The following is a 27,570-nucleotide window of genomic DNA, read 5'->3' as shown; positions in this document are numbered from 1 at the left end:
ATCTGATCCTGACAGCCTCTATTTGGCCTGAATCCAGCTTGTTCTTCACCAAGCTTTTCTTCCACAATTCTTCTCAACTGTTTCTCAAGTATACTTGCACAGATCTTGCCAGGAACACTCAGTAGGGAATTACCTCTGTAATTCTCACATTCAGTTTTATTTCCCTTTTTATATATGGTACAATGAGAGCTCTACTCCAATCATCGGGAATTTGTCCCTCTGTCAGGCTTTCTGAACTATTCAGTGCACCCACTGTAAGACTTTTATACCATCATACTTCAGCATTTCTGGTCGAATATCATCTACTCCTGCTGCCTTTCCACATTTCAAGCCTTTGATGGCTTTTTCTACTTCAAGTATGGATATGTATTCCTGACTGCATGCGTGGTCAGTGTTTTGTATCACTGTGCTGTGGTCACTGCTTGCTTCATTTAGCAGTTTTTCAAAGTAATTACTCCATACTTCAAGGATAACTTTTTCTCCTGTTTTCATGTCACCTTTATCATCTCTAACTCCTTTTACAGCACTTTTTCCTCCATTCCTAAGCTTCTTCAACAACTTCCAGAATATTTTGCCACCTTCTTGATATTTATTTTCTATATTCTTGCCAAAGTCCTCCCATGACTTTTGTTTAGCTAGTTTTACACACTATTTAGCTTTCTTACATTTGTTTCTGTATTCTGTAAGAGTAAAAGCTGACTTATTTGCCAGGAACTTTTGATATGCTTTCTTCTTTTCCTTCACTGCCTCTTTAACTTCCTGTGTCCACCATGGAGTGCTAATTTTTCTATCCTTGCAGACAACTTCACCACATGCCTCTCTAGCTGAATCAATCAGGGCTTTCTTCAAGGCTTGCCACTGAATCTCCAAGGTTTGATTCCTGTTCTCAAACTCTTTCATTTTTTTTTTTTCAATAAACTTTGTGTATTTTAGTCTACAGTTCACATCTGAGAGCTGCTCAACTTTTATTCGCTTTAAAACTTTCTTACATGTTATTCTTTTCAATATGAAATTCAATTTTATCCTGCTCAAGACTAAATAGTGATCACTTCCAATTTCAAATCCTCTGTATATACTCTGGTGTCCTGCACCAGGGAGAAAACATCACTATCAACAATAACATAGTCAATGAGACTTTTCTTATTCCTTGCTTCTCTCCATGTGAATTTGTGCACATTTTTATGTTGGAACATGGTGTTAGTAATAACCAGTCCATGTCCTGAGCAGAAATCCAACAGATATTTGCTATTATTATTAGCTTTGCTCTTTTCTCCAAATTTTCCCAAAATATTTTTGTATGTCTCACAATCATTTCCTACTCTGCTATTTAGATCCCCAACAAGGACCATCTTATCCTTTTTCATTGTGTCAGTTGCTTTTTCTAAAGCCTCAAAAAATTTCTTCACTTCTACCTTAGTAGAACCTTCTGTGGGACCATAGGCACAAATAAGTCTCATTGTCCAGTTCCCCATTCTAATATTTGCCCACATTACTCTACTTGAGACTGACTGCCATTCAAGAAGATTAGCCTCATATTTTGTGTTGAATATTATGGCTACTCCTTCTTTTCCTTGATTGTCATTGCCTGAATATAACATTTTGTATTTATTGCTCAGAAAGATCTCACCAGTTTTTATCTTTTTTGGTTTCAGTCACCCCTATAATGTCGATCTGGTACTTATCTAATTCCTCAGCTAGCTCCATTTCATTGCCATTCAGGCTTCTTATGTTGATAGTACCAATCTTTAACTCTGGTGATGTTGAGTTGGAGTGTGTTTTCAGATTTTTTCCAGTAGCTGACTTTTCGCTGTTCGTCCTGGTTCCCTGGCGAAAACAACGGGGGCCTTGTTTAACCGGGCGATGCCCCAGTCGGCATGAAATTTTGTCATGTTGTACCATCATTTTTTATTTTGGTTTAACCAATAAGAATACAATTTGGTCGGCTAAATTCCAAATTGGCAGCCCATCGTCGTTCGTTCAGTATCCAAGTAGATCCTAACAGGGTGCACTACGAGAAGGTGAGGATTGGACATTAGGTCAGAAGCCCTGGTTGGTTCTCCGCATTCCTTTAAAGGCTATGTGGAGGTCTCCTCTCAGTTATACAGCTTTGACCCTTAAGCAGATAGATAATGACTTAACTGTTAATTGAGAATATAACTTGGAGAGTTTCTCAAAAATTCTGTACAAAGAGGAACTGAAGAAACTGATGGCAAAAGTCAACTGTATTTTCAATGGAGAATCAATCTACAAAATAAACAAAATCTTTCAACTATTTAAGCACAATTTTTTAGTGCAAATGGCAAATTATTTATGAAAAAACGAAATCTGGCATGGTAGGGATTCAAAATAAGTATACATGGAATAAAAGAGAAATTAGTCAAAATGCTGAACCACAGATTGCAAGAGAGTATTCAAATAAACAATTCAAATAAACTTGTGGATCTGAGAGATAAATTAGAAAGAAATAGTTGATGAAAGACTAGAGACCACAGATATGAAAACTGGGAGAAAAATTAGGGGAGTGAACCGACGGCATCAATGATCAATGGCACAAATGAATTAAAAATGAAAGATATTAAAAAGAAACTTCACATCATTAAATTCAAGAATGCGCACAAAGTGCTAAAGTGATATGGTAACTTACATAGGTTAGCAAAACAGATGCTTCATACAGAGAAAAGATCTAGATGTAACCTGAAATGCCTTAAGAAATTGAAATATAAGATCTAGCAATAGTGTAGACTTGACAAATAATATTTGATTTGGAGAAAGGTTGTTGATGGGATATTAGTAATAACATGAACATAATCATGTAGTATTATCATAACATCCTCTATATCTCTTGAGGATACAGAGCAGGAATTTGATGAAGTTGTTGAGAGGTGATTATTAGAAGGAGAGATTAATGCACATCATAGGTGATAGGAGATCACCAGCTCCTTCCTAGAATTGTATAAGAGTGTTGTAAGGAATGATGTAAAGGATGGATATACAGAAAGGGTAGTGAGTGGACTGGACTAGATGCAATAATAGTAGAAGTGTAAATTGGGCTACGACTATGTGATTTCATTATCAGAAATCATATTGCATGTGATTTCTGAGCATGTGACCTGCTTTATGAAGTGAAAAACTTTAGTTTCTGGAAGAATAAAACTTGGCCATTGCCTTATGAGACCTACTAAATCTCCTGAAAATTCTTTATGAAGATTAAGACTGAAGTTTGAATCTAGAGGCCGACAAATGATTTGAACTGGGTCATTCCAAATGAATCATAAATATTGTGTTGTCCAGGTACAGAATGCATTTATATTAAACAGCATTCAAAATGAGGTTGATAGGTTGTGCAATATGTAGAATGGGAGGAGTTCCCAAGTTGAGTCTGGTGATAGCCCATGAAAGCCTACATTTTTATTTATTTATTTTTTTTTTTTAAATGTGGATTAATGATTTTGGATGTGCTAATGAGTCCACACAGCAGGCTATCAGGATGATATTGTAAAGGTGAGACAGTGCATGTTTGTAAGTGGTGCTGAGAAAATAGTACAGTCAATTCTCACTATACCGAACTTGTAGGGACCTTAAAATATTTTATTCATTTATTTTTGTGATGGAGTTTCTGTATAGTGAATTTCCTTTAGAACAGCATTGTATTATGGAAATTTTATAACAAAAATTGGGACTTGTCATTAGTCTGTTAGTGAACGAGTTTGGTATAATGGTATTTGTTGCATTATAGCTAAGAAATTATTATAATACACAGCACATTCCCTTTGGATGCATTAGTGTCTTTCTTCTAGTATAATTTACATTGTAACTGAGCAGAAAACCTTTCTATGATGTATTTGTTATAGTTAAAACTAGCATATAATAATACCAGCATGAATTTAAATAATGGGATGGAATTCATAATCTCAAATAATATCATAAGCGCTTACTGTTTTATGATTACATTTCCAGAAAGTAGTCTTTAAAAGGATGAGTTCATTCCTAATCAATAACATTTATCTCAGCTGTGAGATATGAATATAAACAAAGAAGGTTCTAATAGGAAAAAATAGAGAAATTTTGAGTCATCAGAGAGGGCTGCTGACAAGGAAAAAAGGAAAAGCTGCTTGTTCTTGTTAGAAAACTAAACAGCTGGACAGGATATCAATCTGAGTAGTAGAAATATTAAATTATATATTTAGTTTAATTCTTTATCCAAGTGAATGCAAACAAAGTTTGCGTCTGAAGTATCTTCAGGACTGGGGAAACTCCTGGCAAAGGTGGGGTCTGGCTCCCACTGAAAGGTCGAAACCAGTCTGGTTAGTGACCCTTCCCATAATGCATAGCATTATACATGTCTGCAAAGAGATGTGCTTTGCATTATAGGATACTAAGGAAAGTGATGTGAACTCAGTCCACCTTGGCCACGAGTTGCCCCAGTCCTCAGGATACTCCACGCGCAAGCTTTGTTTGCTTACACTTGGATAAAGGATTAAACTAAATATATAATTTATAGTCTAACCAAGTGAAAAAAACTTCCAAAGTAGAAATATTATTATTATTATTTAGGCCTCCATGGAGTCAAAAGACTGATGGCAGGAGGTCCTTCCTAAGAAACACAAAGCCTATCAAGACTCATCATGGGAGCTCCTCATAATGTCTATCATACCACCCCTTAAACTCATTGACCGTTCTCGCTCTCACCACTATATCAGGCAATGCATTCCATGGTTCAACCACCCTCCATGCAAAGAAACCACTCCTCACCCTCTTGCTCACAGTTCCTTTCGTAACTTCCAGAGATGGCCCCTTGTCATTACTCCTTCCCGCTGTTCAACCAAGCGAAAGAACTCTCCAGTGTCAACCCTGTAACCACCTCTCAACAATTTAAAAGTCTCAATCATATCACCTCTCCTTCTTCTATTCACCATACACTGCAGTCCACATTCCCTCAGTTGATCCTCATAACTAACATTGTACAGTCCTGAAACTATCTTTGTTATCTGCTTTTGTACCCTTTCCACAGTTAATTTATCCCCTTCAAATCCTGAAGACCAAATATGAGGAACAATAGTCTAAGTGTGGTCTGATCAGGATCTTATACAATGGAATGATAACTCTTTTATCTCTGCAGGTCAGTCTCCTTCTCATTATTGCAGCAATCCTCTGTGTTACCTCCACTACCTTTGCAATATGACCCCTAAATATCAGGTTTCTATCAATCATCAATCCCAGATCTCTTGTCTCCCATACTTCCTCCAGTATAGCTCCTCCAAACCTCAAGACCTTACATTTTGCTGTATTAAACCGATACCCCCATTCATTTGCCCATCTGACTAGCTTATTCAAATTCTCTTGCAGGGCTACCACATCTGCACTATTACTAATAACCCTTCCCAGCTTCATATCATCTGCAAACAACTGAATATCCCCCTGCAATCCACTGACAATGTCATTGATATAAAGGTTAAACGATATTGGTCCCAGTACTGAGCCCTGTGGGACCCTCTGTCTCCTTGAAACTGCCCTACCATACACAACTCTCTGATACCTATTGGACAGCCAATCCTGAATCCAGTTGACCAACCTGACATCCAGACCCATGTGCTGCAACTTAAATATCAACTTATCATGTGGCACCCTGTCAAATGCCTTTGCTAAGTCCAAGAAAATGACAGTATATGCCTTTCCCTCATCTACTGCTCTTGTAACTTTATTATAAAAGGCTAGCATATTACTAAAACAAGAGCGCCCCTTCACAAATCCATGTTGACTCTCACAGATAACATTATCCTCATCTGTCCAATGCTGTATACGATCCATCACTAATTTCTCCAAGATCTTAACAACTACTGATGACACACAAACTGGCCTATAATTAGATATTTCCAGTCTGCTCCCGCCCTTATGCAATGGCAGGAGCCATTGGCTGAAATATCTAATTTAATCATATTAATGTCACTCTCCTTCCTTCCATTCCATGGGCACCTTTCCCGCAGCCAGACTTTCATTGAAAACCCAGGTCAAAGGGGTTGTCAGTTCTTTATCACATTCTCTCAAAATTCATGGTGAAATACCATCCAGTCCCACAGCTTTACTGACATTCACAGTACTCAGTATTTGGAACAAACTCTCCTCCTGCACCTCTAAACCCTGAACCTGCCCTATCCCTCTAGTATTAAAATTTACTCCTCCAGGATGAAATACTCCAATAAAGTGTTCATCGAACAATTCTGCCATGTCCTTTGCATCAGTCACTCTATTCCCATTTTTATCACACAATGTTATTCTTCCATAGTCATTTCTCCAAAATTTTTGCAAATTTTGGAGAAATGATTCTGCAAAATACTACAAGAAAATAACATTGATGTGCTTCTTCAAGATGAAAATGAAGATGACCTTAATAGAAGAGGAAAAATAACTGGTTACACTCTGATTGATTGGTGCTACATACTACTGGAATTATGGCATTGCAACATATATCAAGGATGATATAGAAAATGCTTCTGTCCTGACAACGAGATGTGATAACGATACCCATCTTGTGAGTGTGAAAATTCACAACATAACAATAGTCAATGTCTATAAACCTCCTTTAACATCATGGTCTATAGATGTGAAACCTACTTATCAACATCCAACAGTATGGATTGGTGATTTTAACAGCCATCATGAAGAATGGAAGTACCATGATAACAACGACTGCGGGACTACCCTCATTCAACGGGCAGAAATAAATAATATACACCTTGTATTTGATGCCAAAGATAGAAACACCTTTAGATCATCAGCATGGCAAACAGAGTCTACTCCAGACTTATGTTTTGTTTCAATAAACACAGAAGGGCAAACATTACCAGCAAAACGATATCTACTTTCTAACTTCCCACACAGTCAACATCGACCGTGTTACTGGAAATTGGTATGACACTACCTATAGCAAGATCCTTTCCACGACCGCGTTGGAATTTTAAAAAAGCAAATTGGAGAAATTCTGCGAATGAATTGGATAAATGTGTTTGGTGGATACCTGCTAGAGTTGCAGAGTACAAGAGATTTGTAGGAGCAATCATATCAACTGCGAAAAAATATATCCGTAGAGGTTACAGAAAAGATTATGTCGCCGGATGGAATGAAGAGAGTGAACATCTCTACAGAGAGGTCCTGAAAAGTGAAGATCCTGAAATAGCAGATGAATTACTACATAGCCTGAACTCATCTCGAAAAACAAAATGGATTGATACGGTTGAAAACCTTGACTTCAAACGATCACGTAGAAAAGCTCGGAATCTTCTCCAACAACTATCCACAACTAATCTACCTAAAAGAAAAAGCACAATCATCTCCTCTGAGAAAATAGCTAATCAAATCTTTAATATATCAAATCATTAATATACCCAGGGACCGTGAAAATACCAAGAAAGTTAAGAAAGAACTTAGAGCTTTAAAACTAAATGCCCCTGCTTTCTCACAATATGCCTCAATCTTCACTATAGATGAAGTAAAAGCCGTCATAAAAGATATCAAAGCAGGCAAGGCCCCATGCTTCGATGGTGTCCATCCTGAATTTCTGATTAATAGCGGGCCAAATACCATAAAATGGCTCTGTGAATTCTTTTCTGATATATTAATGACTGGCTGACTACCTAGCCAGTTTAAGAAGACAAAAATAATTGCTATTCTTAAACCTGGAAAACCACCCCAGGAGGCAAAAAGTTACAGACCTATTGCTTTATTGAGTTGCACCTATAAAATGTTAGAGCGCCTTTTGTACAACAGATTGTCCATACCAATTATGCAGCATGTCCCGATTGAGCAAGCTGATTTTAGAGAAAAACGTGGTTGCTGTGATCAAGTGCTCACTTTAACATCATACATAGAAGCTGGATTTCAGAAGCAAGAAAAAACATCAGCTGTCTTCTTGGACCTAACAGCAGCCTATGATACAGTATGGCGTGAAGGTCTTATACAAATTTCTTAGCATTGTCCCACGTAAACGGACTGCACACTTAATTTCCTCCATACTCACTGAATGTTTCTTTCAAGTTATATTAGGAAATAAAATGTCCCGACAATGAAAACTTAATAATGATCTTCCACAAGGGTCAGTATTGGCACCCTTACTTTATAACCTATACACATATGACTTGCCTGCTACCATCTCATGCAAGTTCTGTTATGCTGATAACACTGTAATTGCCATTCGACACAAAAACATGAGTCAGGCTGAAGACATACTTACAAAAGATCTGAAAACTATAGGTGAATATTATAAAAAATGGAGGCTCCAGCTCAATCCAGACAAAACAGAAGTATCAAGCTTTCACCTTAATAATCACATGGCAGATGTCACTTTACATATCTTCTTTGAAGGATGTTTACTACGACACAATAAGTTTCCAAAGTACTTGGGCGTTACCCTGGACTACACGCTCTCTTACAAGCAACACCTAACAAACGTTTCTGCTAAGTTAAGAACCTGTAACAACATAATACAAAAACTAATAGGCATGACATGGGTAGCAACAGCCGATAATCTGCGGATTACTGCTCTTGGTCTAGTTTTCTCTGCTGCTGAATATTGCTCACCAGTGTGGCTAAATAGCACACATGTTAAACTTGTTGATAGCCAACAAAATAATACAATGAGACTGATTTCTGGCACAATTAAATCCATGCCCACACACTGGCTTCCAGCTCTTAGTAACATTGTTCCACCGAATCTGCGCAGGATTAAGGCTCTCTTACAGGAGTATAATAAAATCTTGGAGAACACAGCCTTACCAATACATTTAGATCTCCCAGACTTAAGTGTACGATGATTGAGATCAAGACATCCACCACTACAATTAGCCCAACTACTACTACATTCTAACTTTGACTTGAAGCAAAAGTGGCAAGAACAGTGGGAGAGCCATACAGATGACATCACAAAATTTTCTCTCAATGAATTACAAGAAAGTTTTGATGCTTGCTCACACCTCCCACGAAAATCCTGGACTCAGCTTAATAGAATACGAACTGGTCATGGTGTATGTGCGGACATGCTTTTTAAATGGGGTAAATGACCATCCCCACATTGTGATTGTGGAGCTCAGAGACAAACTGTGAACCATATTGTGACTCAGTGTTATCTCAGAGCATATTCAGGAGACAAATTGGACTTTTTAAGTGCTACACCCGAAGCTATGAACTATCTGACCAATATGGATGTAACCTTTTAATTTTATATGTTATTAAAGTGTATTGTACTGCATGCTTTGATATTCATGCCATATGAATAAATAAAATCCTGTCCTTCCAATTCCTCCCTCCATGAAACTTCCCCAAGTTGGCATCAGGATTATAAGGCAGGTGACTATTATAATCACCTGCCTTATAATTCCACATCTGTTCTCGTCTCTTTGATACTCCTGCATGTCTATTCATCTTCCAAGTCAAAACCATATGGTCACTCTCTCCAACTGGTGGGAGAGATGTCACTCAGTTATTATCAACTCTTTTGAGGCTACGACCAAATCCAAAACTCTTGAACCTCTTGTTCCCTCTATTACATGTTGCCTAAGACATTCATCCCTCAAGAATTCTAGAAATTCCATTCCCTTATTGCTACATGCATCTTCCTCTCCCCAATTTATACTGCTGTAGTTAAAATCTCCCATAACAATCATTCTTCTTGCACTTGCCAAGCTCAATTGTCTAAACATCTCCTGATCCCCACCCTCTGTGTTTCTTGGTCTGTAGCACCACCCCACTAAATATCCTGTCTTGCCACCTCTATTTTGCACCATATGTTTTCAAAATCACTACACCACCACGTTTTCCCCTCCTATCCTGCTGAAAAATGCTGTACCCTTCTACTTCTATTCCTGTTATTATATCCTCTTCTGTCAACCACGTTTCAGTGATCCCAATAATCTCTGGCCAGGCTGATGCTATCAGTGCCACCAATTCCTCTCCTTTATTCTGGATACTCCTGCATTAGTATAAAGCATAAAAATGCCATTGTTTTTATACCCAGCATTATCCCCTCTAGACTCCACTGGGCTCAGCATTACCTGATGTTGTCCCCCTTCTCCCAAGTACCCATTCCCACAAGATGGGTACTTGGGGTGTGTTCCAGGGGGGGGTTGGTAGCAGGGGAATGGGTGTGAATTCCCATTCACACCCATTCCCCTGCTACCATCCACCCTGGAACACACTGACTCGTGCAGAACAGCAATCTTTCCAGATGCCTACGTCCTTCCTCATTCAAATGCAAGCTGTCTCTCGCATACAATTCCTCTCTGTCCTCAAATGCCCTCCAAGCATCCACATATTCCAATCCTCTCTTCTGACACATTCTAGTTATTCAATATTACTGCTCTTCTGCTCAGCTCGTCACAATCATACCTAGGCAACATGCACACTATCTTTCCTCTCTGCATCTTCTTTCGTACAACCTCTAGCAAGAATCTCATATCTCTCGCTGCCCAATTTACATTACCACTCAAGTCATTTGTTCCTACCATCACAATCATCTCATCCATCCTTTCACCCCTTTTAATTGCCATAGCCACACTTTGTATCATTCCTCCAGGCAAATACTTCTCACGCATCCTATCTTGAACACCACGTATCATTGAGTCCCCATACATTACACCTCTTACCACTCTGTTCCTTGATTGCACACATGCATTCCTCACTCTCTCTCTCTCTCTCCCCTCTAACACCTTCTCTCTGTGATTCCCTACTTACCTGCCTTCCTGACATTACTCTATCCCTGGTTCCTGTGATCCTTTGCATTCCTCTCATTCCCTCTCTCCTACTGTTTCCATTCTCTCTTCCTCTATCATTCCCATAACTCTCTCTCTCATTCCTCCCTCTTCCACTGTTCCTATTCTCTCCTCTTCTATTATTCCCATCTCTCTCTCTTTCATTCCCGCTCTTCTACTATTCCTATTCTCTCCTCTTCTATCATTCCCATAACTCTCTCTCACTCCTACTCTGATTCGTCTAATCTCATCTTTCACACTTCTCATCTCATTCCCTAGACATTCCACCTGCTCTTTCAGCTCATCTATCTCTCTCTCTCTGCAAGTCAGCCACTCTTATTTGCCATTCATCCTCCCAATTGAGACCATCAACAAAAACTTTCACTATCATTCAACCTTTCCATATTCCCCATTCTCATTATTTTATTCATATTTCTCTCGCCCTCTATCATACCACTCATCTCTCTACGCGGAGAATCTCCCATCTCTGACTCAACGAAGTCAGTTATAGTCATCTCTAACTCACCAAGTTCCTCCCATTGCCTGCATTTTGCACACATACGTATTACCCCTTCTCTCACCTGCCACATAAACAATTGCCGGGACGCATACATTCTGCAAGTCCCGCATGCTACAAAATCCCGTATGATATCACGCAAAATGGAGTCCTTAAACGGGGGAGGACTTGGTGATACGCCATTTGCAATTTCAACTGCCGCTGCCGCCATTATTCAAAATAGTATTGCAAATTAGTGTCAAAAATTGTGTCGCAACTAAATGCTAAATAAGTATAACTGAGTATACCTATATAAGTAAAAGTACAAACAATTACAAACAAAACATTTAAGTATACTAAATATAAATAAAATAAAACAAAATAATGAAAACTTATGCTATCTTTGTCTTGTCTTCCCCCGTTATGCATCCAATTCCGACCCAGTCTTCTCGGTAACCAAAATACACAATATAGCAACAAAACTAACTTCAAAAACAACCATGTATTCCAGAAAACAACGTAGCACTACAAAAACATATTACCGATTAAAAAGCACGATTAAAATTACCGATAACACACCGATTAAAAAAGCACTTTTTTCAGCACAGCTCAAATTCCCCACGGCGACTCTAGCGCCCTCATATGTATTTTACAGATCTTACTGAGAACCACCACAGGAACGGGATCAATCTTATGGGGAAAATTTGGAGAAAAGTTAACCACAGTAAGAACCTATTGGATTTCTGTTCGGGAGTATAAATTCTTGATGCTGCTCAGAAGAGAGCAGTTTAGTTGATTAATGACTCATCTCTCACTCTCCTCAAACAATGTCTCACAGATGATCAGTTTTTGCACTGTTTCTCTTCTGCAGATATTTTCATGGATGTTGTTCAGCAGAACTAGCATCCATTATGACTCCAATTTCTGTCAAACCTAAAGCAACATGAGCAATAACTGTCCAACATCCTTTTACAATTGATCTGCTGGCTCATAAAATCAGCTACTTCAAGTCATCTTTCTGTCTAAATTGTGTGGGACAGCGTTCCCCCCCTTGAAGTATTTCTCCAGGACTACAACTTCCATTGGTGTGAAAGTGATATATATACACATACACACCATAGTCCCCCCTTATCTGCAGTTTCAGTTATTCGTGGTCAACCCCAGTCTGAAAATATTAGATGGAAAATTCCAAACATAAACAGTTTCTAATTACATAGGCAAAGTGGATACTAGACAACATTACATTACAAACATTACAAAGTGGATACTAGACTACTTTAGTGCGTAGTGCAAGCTAAGGCAACTCAGGGATGCAGAGGAATGTATTCTCATAAACTTTCAGGTTAACTTATGAAACTATCATAGTTTCTACAAACATTTGGCTTTGAAATAATGTTGGATCTAGTATCCACTTTGCCTATATAATTTTATATTGTTGAAATGAAGCCATTTAGCTCTCTTAGCAATAAACAATTCATAAGTTTTATATTGCGCACAGTTCTAAGTAGTTCTCGGTTATTAGATTGACTGTCATGGTATTGCAGCACTTATGTTCAAGTAACCCTTATTGTACTTAATCATGGCACCAAAGTGCAAAAGTAGTGAAGCTGGAAATTCGGATATGCCAAAGAAAAGCGGTAAAGTGCTTCCTTTTAAGTGAAAAAGTGAAAGTTCTAGAAAGTTCAAATCATAAATTAATAATAAATAAACATTAAAAAATAAAAAAAAATGTGAGCTGAGGTTGCTAGGATTCCATTCACATTCAGACAAATTAAAATTTATAAATTAGAGTTTATCACAGGTATGTATGTATGTATAGCAAAAAACATAGTATATATAGGGTTTGGTACTATCTGCAGTTTCAGGTATCTGTGGGAGGTCTTGGAACATATCGCCTGCAGATAAGGAGGAACTACTATATATGTATGATCTGGAACAAATCAGAAAACATTTTTAGATGCTACAATGAACTGGAGAGAAGCTTATGGAATCAACAGAAATTGCCCTTAATCCAATCCTAACCTTAGCTATAACCTATTTGATTGTCACTCTTCAGCTACTGGATACACGAGATAATGACCACATGAGAAAAAGGAACACATTTGAAAACCAAAACCAAACCTTGGAAACCTAATGACAAAATATGAAAAAAAACAACAAAAAAACATGGCTTATTTCAGTAAGTATGGCATGTGGAAAAGCTGTCTGCAGGACAGAAAAATCAGAATAATCTCATGCCAAACATGAGAATTTTAAGAAGTATTCTGGAAAAGAAGAAATGATACTGAAATCCTACTGTAAATGCATGTATGCAAAGACTACAGAGAAAAATCTATGAAAGATAAGTTAAGTGCATTTCAAGTACTGGAGGTTTAAGACAAACTGTCTTAAACCTCCTTAAACAAAAAACTGTGAAAAGAATCAATAAAGGCATGCAATAAGCAAAGGAAGAAAGCTTTCAAAATGTTACAGTTATATCATGCAAAGGCACTGCAAAATGCAGTGCCTTTGCATGAAAATATAATGGTCACCACACATTGTAGTGCTGCTATGATAAGTATGCTAACAAGTAGGGATAAGGAGGTGGTTGTGTCACTCTATAAAGCACTAGTCAGACCACATTTGGAATATTATGCTCTGATTTGGTCACCTGGTTTTCAATGTGATTTGGAAGCATTGGAGAGGGTTCAGAGCCAAGCAACTAAGACAACACCAGGACTCTGGAATGCTGGCTAAGTAGAGATTAAAGAAATGTGGATTGCAGAGTTTGGTTGATAGGAGGATAAGAAATAATATGATAGAAATGTTTAAGTCAGTGAGGGAATTTTATCAGATTAATCCAGAGAAGATTACAAAAAGAGTAGGAGGGGAAGAACAAGAGGTCATCCCTGGCAGTTATGTAAGAATGTGGTGAAGAGGGGTGTGAATAGTAGATTTTTTTTTTTTAAACACAGAAGTGTGAGTGAATGGAAGACATTACTAGAATATGTTCTTAATGCAGGGAGGATTAAGGATTCTAAGATTCAGTATGGTGTCAGTTGAATGAACCCATCCCATGATGAGTCTGCTGACTCCATGGAGGGTGTAATAATAAAACAATATATAGAGTAATAACAGCCAACTCTCACTTTATAAACATAATCAACATGCAGAAATCACAGGAATAATTTGTAATAGTAGATAGCAATTTTCTCTGGAACAGTATTTTATTGTGCTTTGAGAGGCATCGGAGTAAAGAGAGGTGAAAGAACTTATAGAACAAATAAAATTTTAACTATTTAGATATACATTTTGGTGAAGATAGCAAAAATTGAATATGGTAATGAATAAACAGCCAGCAAAGGTTGGTCGATTGGTAGAACCTCTGCTACTAATGGCTCACGCAAAAGGTTAAGCAAGTTTGAGCATGGTTAGTAGTTGGAAGGAGTTCAATCGTTCGATGCTGTTGGCACACTCTCCCTCGATGAGTCTTTGGACTCCCTGGAGGTGTCACATAATAATAACAATAACAGAATAAGCAATGCTGGTATGATGGAGAGACAGTTGAATAAATTTGTATGGATAACAGAGATATTGACAAAAACAAATAAGTTAAATTAGCAGTATATAAGAAAGTGTTCAAATCAATTTTGTGTTCTAAGAGTTGAATGAGAAAAAACAACAACAAACAGTTGATCAGAGAGCACTAATATGCAAGTTCTGAAGAAAATCAGAACAGTGAGCAGATGGCAGGATGCTTAAGGGTCAAAGTTGTATAACTGGAAGGAGACCTCCACATAGCATTTTAAGGAATGTGGAGAACAGAATGTGGCTCTGACTGAATGTCCAATCCTCAACTTCTTGTGGTGCACCCAGTTAGGTATCTATCTAGACACTGAACAATCGAGGCAATTTGGAATTTAGCTGACCAAACTGTATTCTTATTGGCTTAAACCATAATGTAAAATGATGATACAACATGACAGAATTTCATTATAGCTCAGGCATTGCTCAGCTAAACAAGAGCCCCTATTGTTTTTGTCAGGAAACCAGGGTGAACAGCACAAAGTCAGCTACCGGAACAAATCAACAGCTACTCAACATCAACAGAGTTCAAGATTGTTACTATCAACATAAGAAGCTCAATAGAAAAGAAATAGAACTGGCAGAAGAATTGGATAAGTACCAGATCGACATAATAGGCAAGACTGAAATAAAGAAGACAAAAACAGGTGAGATCTTTCTTAGCAACAGACACAAAATGTTATATTCAGGCAATAACAATAAGGGAAAAGAGGGAGTAGCTATAGTATTCACCACTAAATATGAGGATAATCTTCTTGAATGGCAGGCAATAATAAGTATAGTGATGTGGGCAAATATCAGAATGGGGAACTGGACAATGAGACTTATTTGCGGTTATAGTCCAATAGAAGATTCTACCAAGAAAGAATTGGAGGAATTTTTTGAGGCATTAGAGAAAGCAACTGACACAATGAAAAATTGGTCCTTGTTGTAGATCTAAACAGCAGAGAAGGAAATGATTACCAGGCATATAGAAATGTTTTTGAAAATTTGGAGAAAAGCACAAAGCTAATAATAATGATAAATTGATGCTAAATTTCCGTTCAGGATATGGATTATTTATTACTAACACCACATTCCAACATAAAAAGGTGCACAAATTCACATGGAGAGAAGATGGAAGAAATAAGAAAAGTCTCATTGACCACTATGTCATAGTTGATAGCAATATTTTTCCACTGGTTCAGGACAACACAAGAGTACATAGAGGAATTGAAATATGAAGTGATCACCATTTAGTTTTGAGCAGAATAAAACTGAATCTCATACTGAAAAGAAGAGTGTGTAAGAAAGTTTTGAAATGAATCAAGGTTGAACAGCTTTCAGAGGTGAACTGTAGAGTCAAATGCACAAACATCAATAAAGAAAAAACAAAAGAATTTGAAAACAAGAACCAAATGTTAGAGATTCAGTGCCAAGAAGAAAGCATATTGAAAGTTCCTGGCAAGTAATTTCAGCTTGTGCTCTTAGAGAATACAGAGAAAATGTGAGAAAGCACTGTGTAAAACTAGCTAAACAAAAGTCATGGGAAGACTTTGGTAAGAACCAGAAAATAAATGTCAGACAGATGGCAAAATACTTTGGAGACTATTGAAAAAGCTTAGAAATGGAGAAAAAGTACTGTACAAGGTAGAAAACTCCCAATAGGAATACATATCTATACTTGAAGTACAAATAATCATTAAAAACCTGAAATATGAAAAGGCAGTGGAGTAGATGAAATTCAGCTAGAAATGCTCAAATATGGAGGTATAAAAGTTTTCCACTGGCGGTATAAAAGTGGAGGTATAAAAGTAACTGGAGGTATAAAAGTTTTCCACTCTGATTGGGCCTTCTGAATTATGCAATGCATTGCATAATTCAGAAGGCCCAATCAGAGGGTCAAATTCCAGATGATTGGAGTAGAGCTCTCATAGTATCCATCTATAAAAACAAATAAAACTGAATGTGAGAATTACGTTCAGTTCTGTACAAAAAAAAAAGATCCATACCAATGGCAAGATTTATTCTTGAGAAACGGCTAAGAAAAATTGTGGAAGGGAATTTTGATGAAGAACAAACTGAATTCAGGTCAAAAAAAATATTATTAGGATCAGATTTTCATTTTAGACAAATAATTGAATAATCTTTGGAATATAACAAGGATTTGTATTTAAGTTTTGTTGATCTGGAAAAGGCATATGACAAGGTGCCAAGAGGAAAGCTCTTCAAAATGCTACACTTATATGGTGTAAATAGGGTATTACATCAGCAATATAGTCTCTATTTAAGCTGAAGAATTTCAGCTTAAATAGAAGTTCATATAGAAGTTCAGTGTGCGAAAGGGTGCACATTATCTTCACTGTTATTCATTATCTACAAAGATCACACTATGAAGGAAAGTGGTATTACAACTGATATCAAAATTTATGATGTTAATCTTAGCTCTACTTTATGCAGACAACGTTATACTTCTGAATAAATCCAGTATGAGTCTGCAAGATTCCCGGATTAAATTGAATAACTGTTATAATAAATTTGGTATGAAAATCAGCAATAAAAAGACAAAGACAATGAAAACAGGCAGAAACAAAAAAAAAACACCAACTATATCCTGAATGGTGAACTTATAGAAAAAGCAAAATATTTTAGGTATTTAATTTAGTGAAAATGGTAAATTAAATATGAAAATAAACAACAGGATTAGTTAAGCTGGTAAGGTAGGAAGTCAGTTGAATAAATTTATATAGAATAAGAAAGAAATTAGTCAGAACACTAAATTAGCATACAAGACAGTATTCAAACTAATTTTAACTTATAGATCTGAGAGATGCGTTAGAAATAAAACACTTGATTTAAAGATTTAAGATCAATGACATTATCACATTAAAATGAGGATATTACAAAAGAACTTGTCATTGTTAGCATTCAGGAGTGTATTAGTAAAGTTAATCTCAGGTGATATAGTCACTTAAACAGAATGGGAGACAAAAGATTAGCAAAACAAACATTCTTTCCCAGTTAGGCAGGACCCAGAGGAAGATTATGATGTAGATAGAGTGATAATAATGGAGTCTTGACAGCTAACAGATCAATTTGGAGGAAAATTATTGACTGCAAGTTAGTAATGGTGTAACTTTTCATGTAGTACTATCATAATTATCATGCACACTCCCTTAGAGTACATATCAGGAATTTGATGATGAACAGATGACATCAATGGCACAATCATATTAAAAATGAATATATTAGACAGGAACTTGACATCATTAGTATTCAAGAATGTGTGAGCAGAGCTAATCTCAGGTAGTATGGTAAGTTAAACAAGATAGGAAAGAAAAGAAAAGTTAAGAAAACACGTGTTTGATGTCAGAATGGTAGGAAAAAATGGCCTAGAGCAGTGATTTTCGATCTTTTTCATGACACGGCACACCTAGACTAATTATTAAAATTCTGCGACACACTAAAAATATATTTTTTTGATGATCTGGCAAAATATCTGGCATAATTTTGATTGATTTACACACACAAGAAGATGGAAGACCAGACACTAATAAATAAATAAGCAAATTATGACATTATTTCTTTAAATTAATTTGTTTTAATAAATCTCACGGCACACTGGTTGAAAATTGCTGGCCTAGAGGAACACCAGAAGTGAACAGTAAAACTTGACAAATGTGTAAGAACTGTCAATAGGAAGCAAGTACTAATTTAATTTTTATTATGTAGTACTGTTATTGTATCCTTTATATCTACTTGTAGATATACACTTACCATCGTGTTTTTCTGATGAATGTTCCACAAATAAAAAAAAAAAAAAAAAAGAGGGAGGGTGGGGAGCTAGTATAAATTCCTTGGACCAGACATTCATTCTGGAAGGGACATGGGGCCAGAATAAATTGCATCTGTTTTTGTCTTCATTATTAATGTGCCTTCTGTTGCTGGGAGGATAGGAAGCAAACATTTTTTCAATCGGACACAAGTTCCTCTCTCTTGTTAGCCTTGGTTTCAACAGTTAGTAGGGAGGATTGTTCAAAAGCCTCTACATTACATTATTCATTCCCAAAACAGGATGTACGTTATGCCATCTTCTTAATGAAAATAACATACATAACAAATTTGCTTAGATAAATGATTCTTAGCTATGCAGATGCTCTTGATCGGTGGTACTTAAACTGTGGGTCACAGCAAATATTGATTTAAAAAAAAAAAAAATTAAGAATCTGTGCTCTAGACGAAAAACAAAAAATTTTGATTGAGTTATTATATAATTATGCACTGTTTTCTTTTTGAATCATTTGAATGCAAAGTTTTTTTTAAGAGACTGAGAAATCCCAAAATGCTGGTTAAAAATTATGACTCTTGTAAGAATACAAAATAAATTTTGATCTCTCCTCAACATGTTAGACTCAGTGGCCTGCTAACAGAAAAGTAACTTAATTAGCCTAATTAATACTATGATCATACAGTTAATCCTCTTCACAGATTCCATATCTGTGTGAATTGTGCATATTATCTGGTCAGTCTGCATCTTGTGAGATTAAACACTTGCATTTTCATTCTCAAGATTCATGCTACAGATGCTAAAGAAAATTAATTCTAACATAAATATCTCTTCCTGAGTGGACTGTCAAATTCCTAACCAAATACGCTAACCACTGGCCTGGTTGGCCGAGTGGTTAGTGTATCTGTTCTCCAGCCAAAAGGCTGCAGGTTTGAATCTCACTGTGGGCATGGATGTTTGTAATTCTATATGAAAATACTAGTGGTGGTAGTCGGCGGTAGATGGCGTTGGTGTAGATGAAGGTAGTTGTGATTGATGGAGTGGTGGAGACAGAGAGTTGCAGAGTAGGTCCCCTCCCTCAATGAGTCTTAGGACTCCCTGGAGGTGTTATGCAATAATAATTATAATAATAATAATAAATATCACTATGTATTATTTTAGCACACTTAGCATCATTAATAAAAAGAGCCTCTGTAGCTCAGTCAGTAAGCTAAGCCCTCTGGTCGGAAAGACCTGGATTCAATTCACGCCCATGACACGAGGAACCTTTACCTGGTCTCTTTCAACTAGAGGTGAGTTAGCCAGTCTCATATGGAGGTAGAAGGGTTTCTCACCTAAAAACTCTGGTTTTCATAAAGCAGAACAGGGAAACTGGCCTGTCAACACTTACAACAATGTGAAAGAGATAAGGTCCTTACCACATTATCCTTATGCCCATAGTCAACCATGAGTCATATCATGGCAGTCAACCTCCTGGACAGAGATGACACATGATGATGATCACCATCATCATTAATAAAATCATTAGAGAGAGTATTCTTTGGAAGTTTGCATTCTGATCCAGTTGTAAAGATCATACAAATAACATATACTCAGCACTGTATCTACTTATCGAAAGTCAATAATTTCACACATGCTAGCTTATAAAATTATAATTTTTAGTTTATGCTATCATTATTAGGATAAGCACAGCAATATAAAGTACCAGTATTACTTTGGATTTCAGAGTATTAACTGTATATAAAAATTTACTTATTAAAGACACAAATCTTACTTTATTTCTCATAGCTCGAAGCAGATCTCTGACTAAATTTCCATTGTAAGTCCTATACTTTCGGAGATCTGTGAAAAAAAAAAAAAAAACACTTGAGAATTCACTTAAAGAACTGTTATTATTAATTAATTATATACAGTATTATATATATATATATCACTCTCTATCCAAGAAAGGTTGCTACACTATATTTAGTACTGTGGGTAGGCTCAGAATTGAATAATCAAGAAATCCTGCTCTAAAGAACAAACATGATACTTGTTTAAATTAAAGATGCCAAGAAATTATAATCTTGGTTTAATTCTTTATCCAAGTGTAAGCAAACAAAATTAGAATGTGAAGAGCTACTTGTATATAGAGCTAATCACTTCATACCATTTTCCTTAGTATCCCATGATGCAAAGCACACATCCACTTGGGTGTGTATAATGCTATGCATAATGGGAAGGCCCACTACCCAGACCAGTTTCATTCTTTATTGAGGTGATAAAGTAAAGGGGTGTTCATCATATTTATAGAGTAGTTAGGATAGGGGTGCAAGAGCCAACTCTGATAGTAATAGGAAAAAGAAAAGACAGATAGAGAAAAAGGCTTCTACTCTTTTATGTCATCATGTAGCCAAAGGCTATCTTTTTTTCCACCAGTCTGATGCAGATGAACAACCAAAAGACGAATCGAAACTAAATCGCAAAGATTACTGAAATCCAGGTGGCTAGCCTTATCTGAGTTAACTTGAACTGGCCTTCTCTGTCTGGGATTGCTCTCCTTTTTTCTCTCTGTCTCCTTTTTTCAAAATCAAGGTACAGATGCTTTTGTAAAATGTCTTCAAAATTATATTTGGTGTGCTAAAATGGCATATTTAGCTGACGTGTATTAATGCTAATTAAGTAATTAAACAAGTATCCAAGGGAAAAATTAAAATATTTTGATGTCCACTGACAAATTGTCAGCTTTTCAGAAAAAAAAGTATCTCTTTTGGAAAAACCGCATATCAGAAAAAAATACAGTAGATATGTTTCCTTCGTTCCATAATAAAAATTTCTGTTATAACAGAACACTTAACAATATTGGAAGAAAAGATTTCAAGTTACTTTCCTTCCTTAAATATATACAATTATGACTGGATACGAAATCCATTTGGCACAGTTAATACATCCAGTTGTGAATTTTCATTACAAGAATAAGAACAATTAGTTACCTTGACAACGGATCATACTCTAAAAATGAAATTCTCTGAAATGACTCTTAAGGAATTTTAGATTTTTGTCCAAGCCGAATACTCAGCTCTCCCCACAAGGGCACTGAAAATTTTGTCACAGTTTTCAACATCATATTTGCGTGAGCTCGGTTTCTCAATATTAACCAATATTAAAACTAAAAACCATGAGACTTACTAAAATAGACAAAGAGATGAGGGTAGCTATATCACATATTAGACCCGATATTGCAGAAAAATCTGCAAAAGCCTACAAGCTCAAGTATTGCATTAAAATAAGTTCCATTTTTATAAAAGGCAAGTCCATGCATATTTTTTATTGTTAGTTTTATGACCATAATGCTTTTGGTGTTCCCCAAATTTTTTTTATAATCAAAAGTGTTCCGTGACTTCATAATGGTTAAGAACCACTGCTCACTTTATATGATCACTCTAAATCTCAGTGAGATTTAGAGTGATCATATAGATCTCTCAGAGATTTTGGAGAGGTATTCCTGCACTTAAATATACCTCAGTAAAGGGTCAAAACTTGTCTGGGAAGTAGCCCTTCCCATAATGCATAGCTTTATGCACACTCAAATGGATTTGTGCTTTGCTTTGATTATGGGATAGTAAGGTAACTGATGTGAAGTCATTAGCTTCTATACACAATTAGCCCAGTTGTGAAGATACTTCGCATGCAAAGTGAAGTAAGTAATTAAGCAAAGTAAGTATCTTCACATGTGAAGATACACCTGGATAAAGGATAATCAAGTGAAATAAAACTTTCAACATGATACTTCTTTAATTCACTTCAAGCTTCTAACAAGAGTGATAGTTTCATAACAGGTGATGAAAATTGTCAACCATTTAAAGAAATTTCCAAAACATCCATTGTACTGGGATTAGAATTCACAGTCTGGTGTTTAAGAACAGAAATGATCTCAAAAAAATGTCAAAAAAGAAATCACAAGAAACTTGTCATTGTTAACATTTGGAAATCTGTTAGCAGATCTAATCTCAGGTGGCGTGATCATTTAAAGGGAATAGCAGAAGAAAGATTTCATGCCATCTTTGGACAAAAAAACTTTTTTTTTTTCTTTTCTCTTCTTTTTCTTTTTTTGCTAAGATGGAAGGAAACTCTTCCTCTCCCATTCCCTTTAAATGACCATGCCACCAGAGATCTTAGCAAAAAAAATGTTCGTTAAAGATACCAAGCTATTTTAAATATAAATAAACCTAGTTTTACTCCATTTCCCAAGTAAGCAAACAGACAAGTCAGTCAAGTTTACGCCTGCAAGTAGGGATGACCCCGTACGTAGTGCAAGTCTAGGCAACTCGTGGTAAAGGTGGAATAAGCTCTGATCACTATTCTTAATATTTACCCTTAATGCAAAGCACATCTACTGGAGGAGATGTATGATGCTATGTATTAAAGGCAAGGGGCCACTACCCAGACCGGTTTCGACCTTTATTGAGGTCTCAATAAAGTTACCATAAGGTGCTTCTCCTTATTAAATAAAAATCTCAGGTTGAGAGACAGATGTAGAAAGTTTTTTTACCTTGGGTATAATATACGTTAAAGATACCAAGCTATTTTAAATATAAGCTCTGTATTACTTAAATCTTAGTATTTCTAAGCCTGGCTCCCACTGATGAGACCTCAATAAAGGTCGAAACCGGTCTGGGTAGTGGCCCCTTGCCTTTAATACATAGCATCATACATCTCCTTTAGGAGATGTGCTTTGAATTAAGGGTAAATATTAAGAATAGTAATCAGAGCTTATTCCACCTTTACCATGAGTTGCACTACGTACGAGATCACCCCTACTTGCAGGCGCAAACTTGGCTGACTAGCCTGTTTGCTTACTTGGGAAATGGAGTAAAACCAGATATATTTATACTTAAAATAGCTTGGTATCTTTAACGTATATTATACTCAAGGTGATTTTTGAAAGGAGATAAAATGGAAATGATAGAGGACCCGAATGAATTGTTTGAGGTAGCAAAAGAAAAGAGTGAGAGAGTTAGAATGATTAGTCTTTTGCCATGGTATGACAGTGAAATGTTTAAAAGGAGGGCCATAACTGCAAATGACTTTATGCGTGGGTTATGTATGACGAGTGGTGTGGAATTTGGGGATGTGTGGAGTGAGTTCGATGGGCAAAAGGATCTATAAAAGGAAAATACTAGGGGTCAGAGAGTGCTTGACCTAGTAATTACATCTGAGGATTTGGCTGTAACAAATATGACCACATTGCCACCAATCGGTGAGAGTGATCATAGGGTCTTAACTTGGGAGGTGGCTAAAGGTGTAGAATTTTCAACTAAGACAGGGTACATGTGGAATTATCGGCTGGAAAGTATGACAAGCTTAGGAGTTTGATTGGTTCAGTGCCATGGCATGTACAACTGCAAGGACTAGAAGTTGATAGTGCATGGGAGGTAGTCAAGAAGTGCTTGCATGAAGCAATGGCTGACAGTATACCTAGAGTCCGAATAATAAATCAAGTAGGGGTTAAATGGATGAATAACACCATTAAGCTTGAGTTGCAAAAAAAGAAACAACTATGGAGGGAATTTAAGGAGAAGGGTGACCGGCAGGCACATGAACGGTATAAAGCGCAGGCCAGAAGGGTGACGAGTGTGGTAAGAAAAGCAAAAAAGGATTACGAAAGAACATTGGCCATGCAGGCTAAAGAGAATCCTAAACAGTTTTTTAGATATGTAGCAAGTAAAAGGAAAAATGTACATGGCAGATTGATTTTAAAGAATGCCGATGGTAGGGAGGTAACTGAATTAGTTGAGATAGTTGAGTTACTGAGTGAGCACTTTGCAAAAGTATATCATCCAGGTGGTGACATTGCAGAAACGAATAAACCAGTAGATTATACGGGAATTGTGGTTAATGAAGTGGAGGTGAGTAGTCTATTGCATAACCTGAATGTCAATACATCTGTGGGATTGGATGGTATACCAGCTCGTGTTGTACGAGAAGCAGCTAGAGAATTGTCAGTACCCTTGACCATTTTGTTTAATTTGAGTCTCGGGTCTGGGTTAGTCCCGAGCGAGTGGAAAGAGGGGAAAATAGTTCCACTGCATAAAGGTGGTTCCAAGACTGCTGTTGTAAATTACCGACCGATTAGCATATCAGGAATCATTGTCGTCTTAGAGAAATTAGTCAAGAAAAGAATACAGGATTGGATAGATGAAAATAGGATATTGTATGGGGGACAACATGGTTTTGTGAAGGGTAGATCATGCCTCAGTAACTTGCTCACGTTTTATAACACAGTGACGGCTGAACTGGATAGGGGTAATGGGTTTACAGTGATACTACTGGACCTTGCCAAGGCCTTTGATAGGATACCACATGGAACCCTAATCAGTAAACTGGAGCAGATGGGTATAGATATAGGGTTGGTGAGATGGATAAGAGGGTGGTTGAAGGAGAGATATCAAAGAGTGGTTTATTCAGGAGTGGAGTCTAAAAGACGTCTTGTGACTAGTGGAGTGCCACAGGGCTCTGTTCTTGGACCACTGCTTTTCAATTTGTTCATCAATGATATTGGAAAGTATCTGAGAGGAAGTGTTCACTTGTTTGCTGATGATGCAAAGTTGGGTAGAGCAATTGTGAGTGCACAAGATGTCAAAATTTTACAGGATGATTTGGATAGTTTGGAGGACTGGGCTAGGAAAAATGGATGTCAATTTAATGTGGCAAAGTGTAAGGTTATGCACTTTGGGGTGAAAAGAATAGCAGCAGTATATCGCATTGGTGGAATCATACTCCAGGAGATTGATGAGGCCAGGGATTTGGGAGTGTTGGTGGATAGGGAGTTGAAGTTTAGGGGGCACATTCCAAAAGTAACTAAAACAGCTCACCAAATCACTTGGCTTCTGAAAAATACTTTAACATGCAGAGACGAACAAGTTGTTGTTCCTCTGTATCGAGCCTTGATAAGACCCCATCTGGACTTCTGTGCCCAGCTATGGGCACCAGAGTTTCTTTGTGATGGGGAGGAAGTGGAGAGGGTCCAGAGACGAGTGACCAAGATGATAGCAGGTCTGTGGAATGAACCTTATGAGAATAGGTTGAAGATTTGTGGGTTGCAGAAATTGGACGATAGGCGAAGGAGAGGTGATATGATTGAGACATTCGAATTACTGAAGGGTTTTTATAAGATTGATCCAGAAGATATTTTTGAAAATATGACTGGTGGTGGGAGGACTAGGGGCCATGCATGGAAGCTGGGCAAGAGCGTGGTTGACAAGGGTGTTAGAGCTAGGTTCTTTACTTGGAGAGTGGTAAATGAGTGGAATAAGCTTCCAGAGTCTGTTGTGGGTGCTGCGACCGTGAATGAGTTCAAGGCAAGGTATGATAGATACTGTGTGAATGTCGAATAGTTGTTCTTGACATTATGTTAGGGCCTCCCTCGATGAGTCTGTCGACTCCTTGGAGTTTCCCGGAACAATAATAATAATATATAAGATGGATGGCTTGCATTTGAATGGTTACAGTGTAAGGAGACTTGAGAAAGTGTTGCTGAATGTAATGGATGTGCAAATTCAGGGAAACTAGATTTATTAAGGGGGGAGGAGAGGAGTACATATATAGTCCTTAGGGAGGCAGTTGAATGTATGAATGAATATAATATGCCCGAGCGAATAAGGACAACAAATCAGAGTGGGATAGTTAATATAAGGCATCAAGGTAGGGTTGGGGCTAATGGGGGTCTTAAATTCATGTACACTAATGCTGGGAGTATTAGGAACAAGAAGGAAGAGTTTTTGGCCATGGTTGGCACTTTCAGACCACAGGTTATTGGTATTAGTAAATCATGGCTGACTGTAGATGATATTGCTAGTGGGATTGAATGTGATGGGTATAGTGTGTTCAGGAATGACAGGGAGAATAAAATGGGGGGGAGGAGTATCGTTGATGATAGCTGATGAGCTACAGCCAAGGAGAATAGAAGTTGAATTGCAGGATAGAGAAAAGAGCCCATTTGAGGCCATCTGGTGTGAGATTGTGGCTAGCAGAACTAAATATACAATTGGGTGCTACTATAGACCAGGTGATGGAAAAGATGGTGGTGATAGTATGCACAAGCAAATAGAAGAAATGAGTGGAAGGATGATAATTATTATGGGAGATTTCAACTATGGTCGCATTGATTGGAGTGAGGAGAGGACACACATGGGAGGAAAGAATTGGATTTTATGCTGTTATTAAGGGATAACTATCTGCGACAGCATATAATGGAAAATACTAGGGGTCAGAGAGTGCTTGACCTAGTAATTAAATCTGAGGATTTGGCTGTAACAAATATGACCACATTGCCACCAATTGGTAAGAGTGATCATAGGGTCTTGACTTGGGATGTGGCTAAAGGTGTGGAATTTTCAATTAAGACAGGGTACATGTGGAATTATCGGGCTGGAAAGTATGACAAGCTTAGGAGTTTGATTGGTTCAGTGCCATGGCATGTACAACTGCAAGGACTAGAAGTTGATGGTGCATGGGAGGCAGTTAAGAAGTGTTTGCATGAAGCAATGGCTGACTGTATACCTAGAGTCCGAATAATAAACCGAGTAGGGGTTAAATGGATGAATAACACCATTAAGCTTGAGCTGCAAAAAAAGAAACAACTATGGAGGGAATTTAAGGAGAAAGGTGACTGGCAGGCAAATGAACGGTATAAAGCGCAGGCCAGAAGGGTAACGAGTGTGGTAAGAAAAGCAAAAAAGGATTACGAAAGAATATTGGCCATGCAGGCTAAAGAGAATCCTAAACAGTTTTTTAGATATGTAGCAAGTAAAAGGAAAAATGTACATGGCAGAATGATTTTAAAGAATGCCGATGGTAGGGAGGTAACTGAATCAGTTGATATAGTTGAGTTACTGAGTGAGCACTTTGCAAGTATATATCATCCAGGTGGTGACATTGCAGAAACGAATAAACCAGTAGATTATACGGGAATTATGGAGAATGAAGTGGAGGTGAGTAGTCTATTGCATAACCTCAATGTCAAT

The 27,570-nt window shown here is 37.2% G+C and overlaps 1 protein-coding gene across 3 annotated transcripts in view; it reads right to left on the bottom strand.

Annotated features, from left to right (window-relative positions):
• LOC150105228 (serine/threonine-protein kinase/endoribonuclease IRE1-like) overlaps positions 1–27,570 on the bottom strand; it is a 543,187-nt gene that overhangs the window by 35,353 nt on the left and 480,264 nt on the right. For all 3 annotated transcript variants that reach the window (XM_090396205.1, XM_090396206.1, XM_090396207.1), the window contains one exon: positions 20,340–20,407. In XM_090396205.1, coding sequence (XP_090252331.1) covers positions 20,340–20,407 — 68 coding nt within the window. The remainder of the gene's footprint in view (positions 1–20,339; positions 20,408–27,570) is intronic.

This window comes from Typopeltis vanoorti, chromosome 7, assembly GCF_054136105.1.
Source record: "Typopeltis vanoorti isolate ZY-2024b chromosome 7, IOZ_Tvanoo_1.0, whole genome shotgun sequence".
Taxonomy (NCBI): domain Eukaryota; kingdom Metazoa; phylum Arthropoda; class Arachnida; order Uropygi; family Thelyphonidae; genus Typopeltis; species Typopeltis vanoorti.
This window is presented reverse-complemented; position numbering and strand designations above follow the sequence as displayed.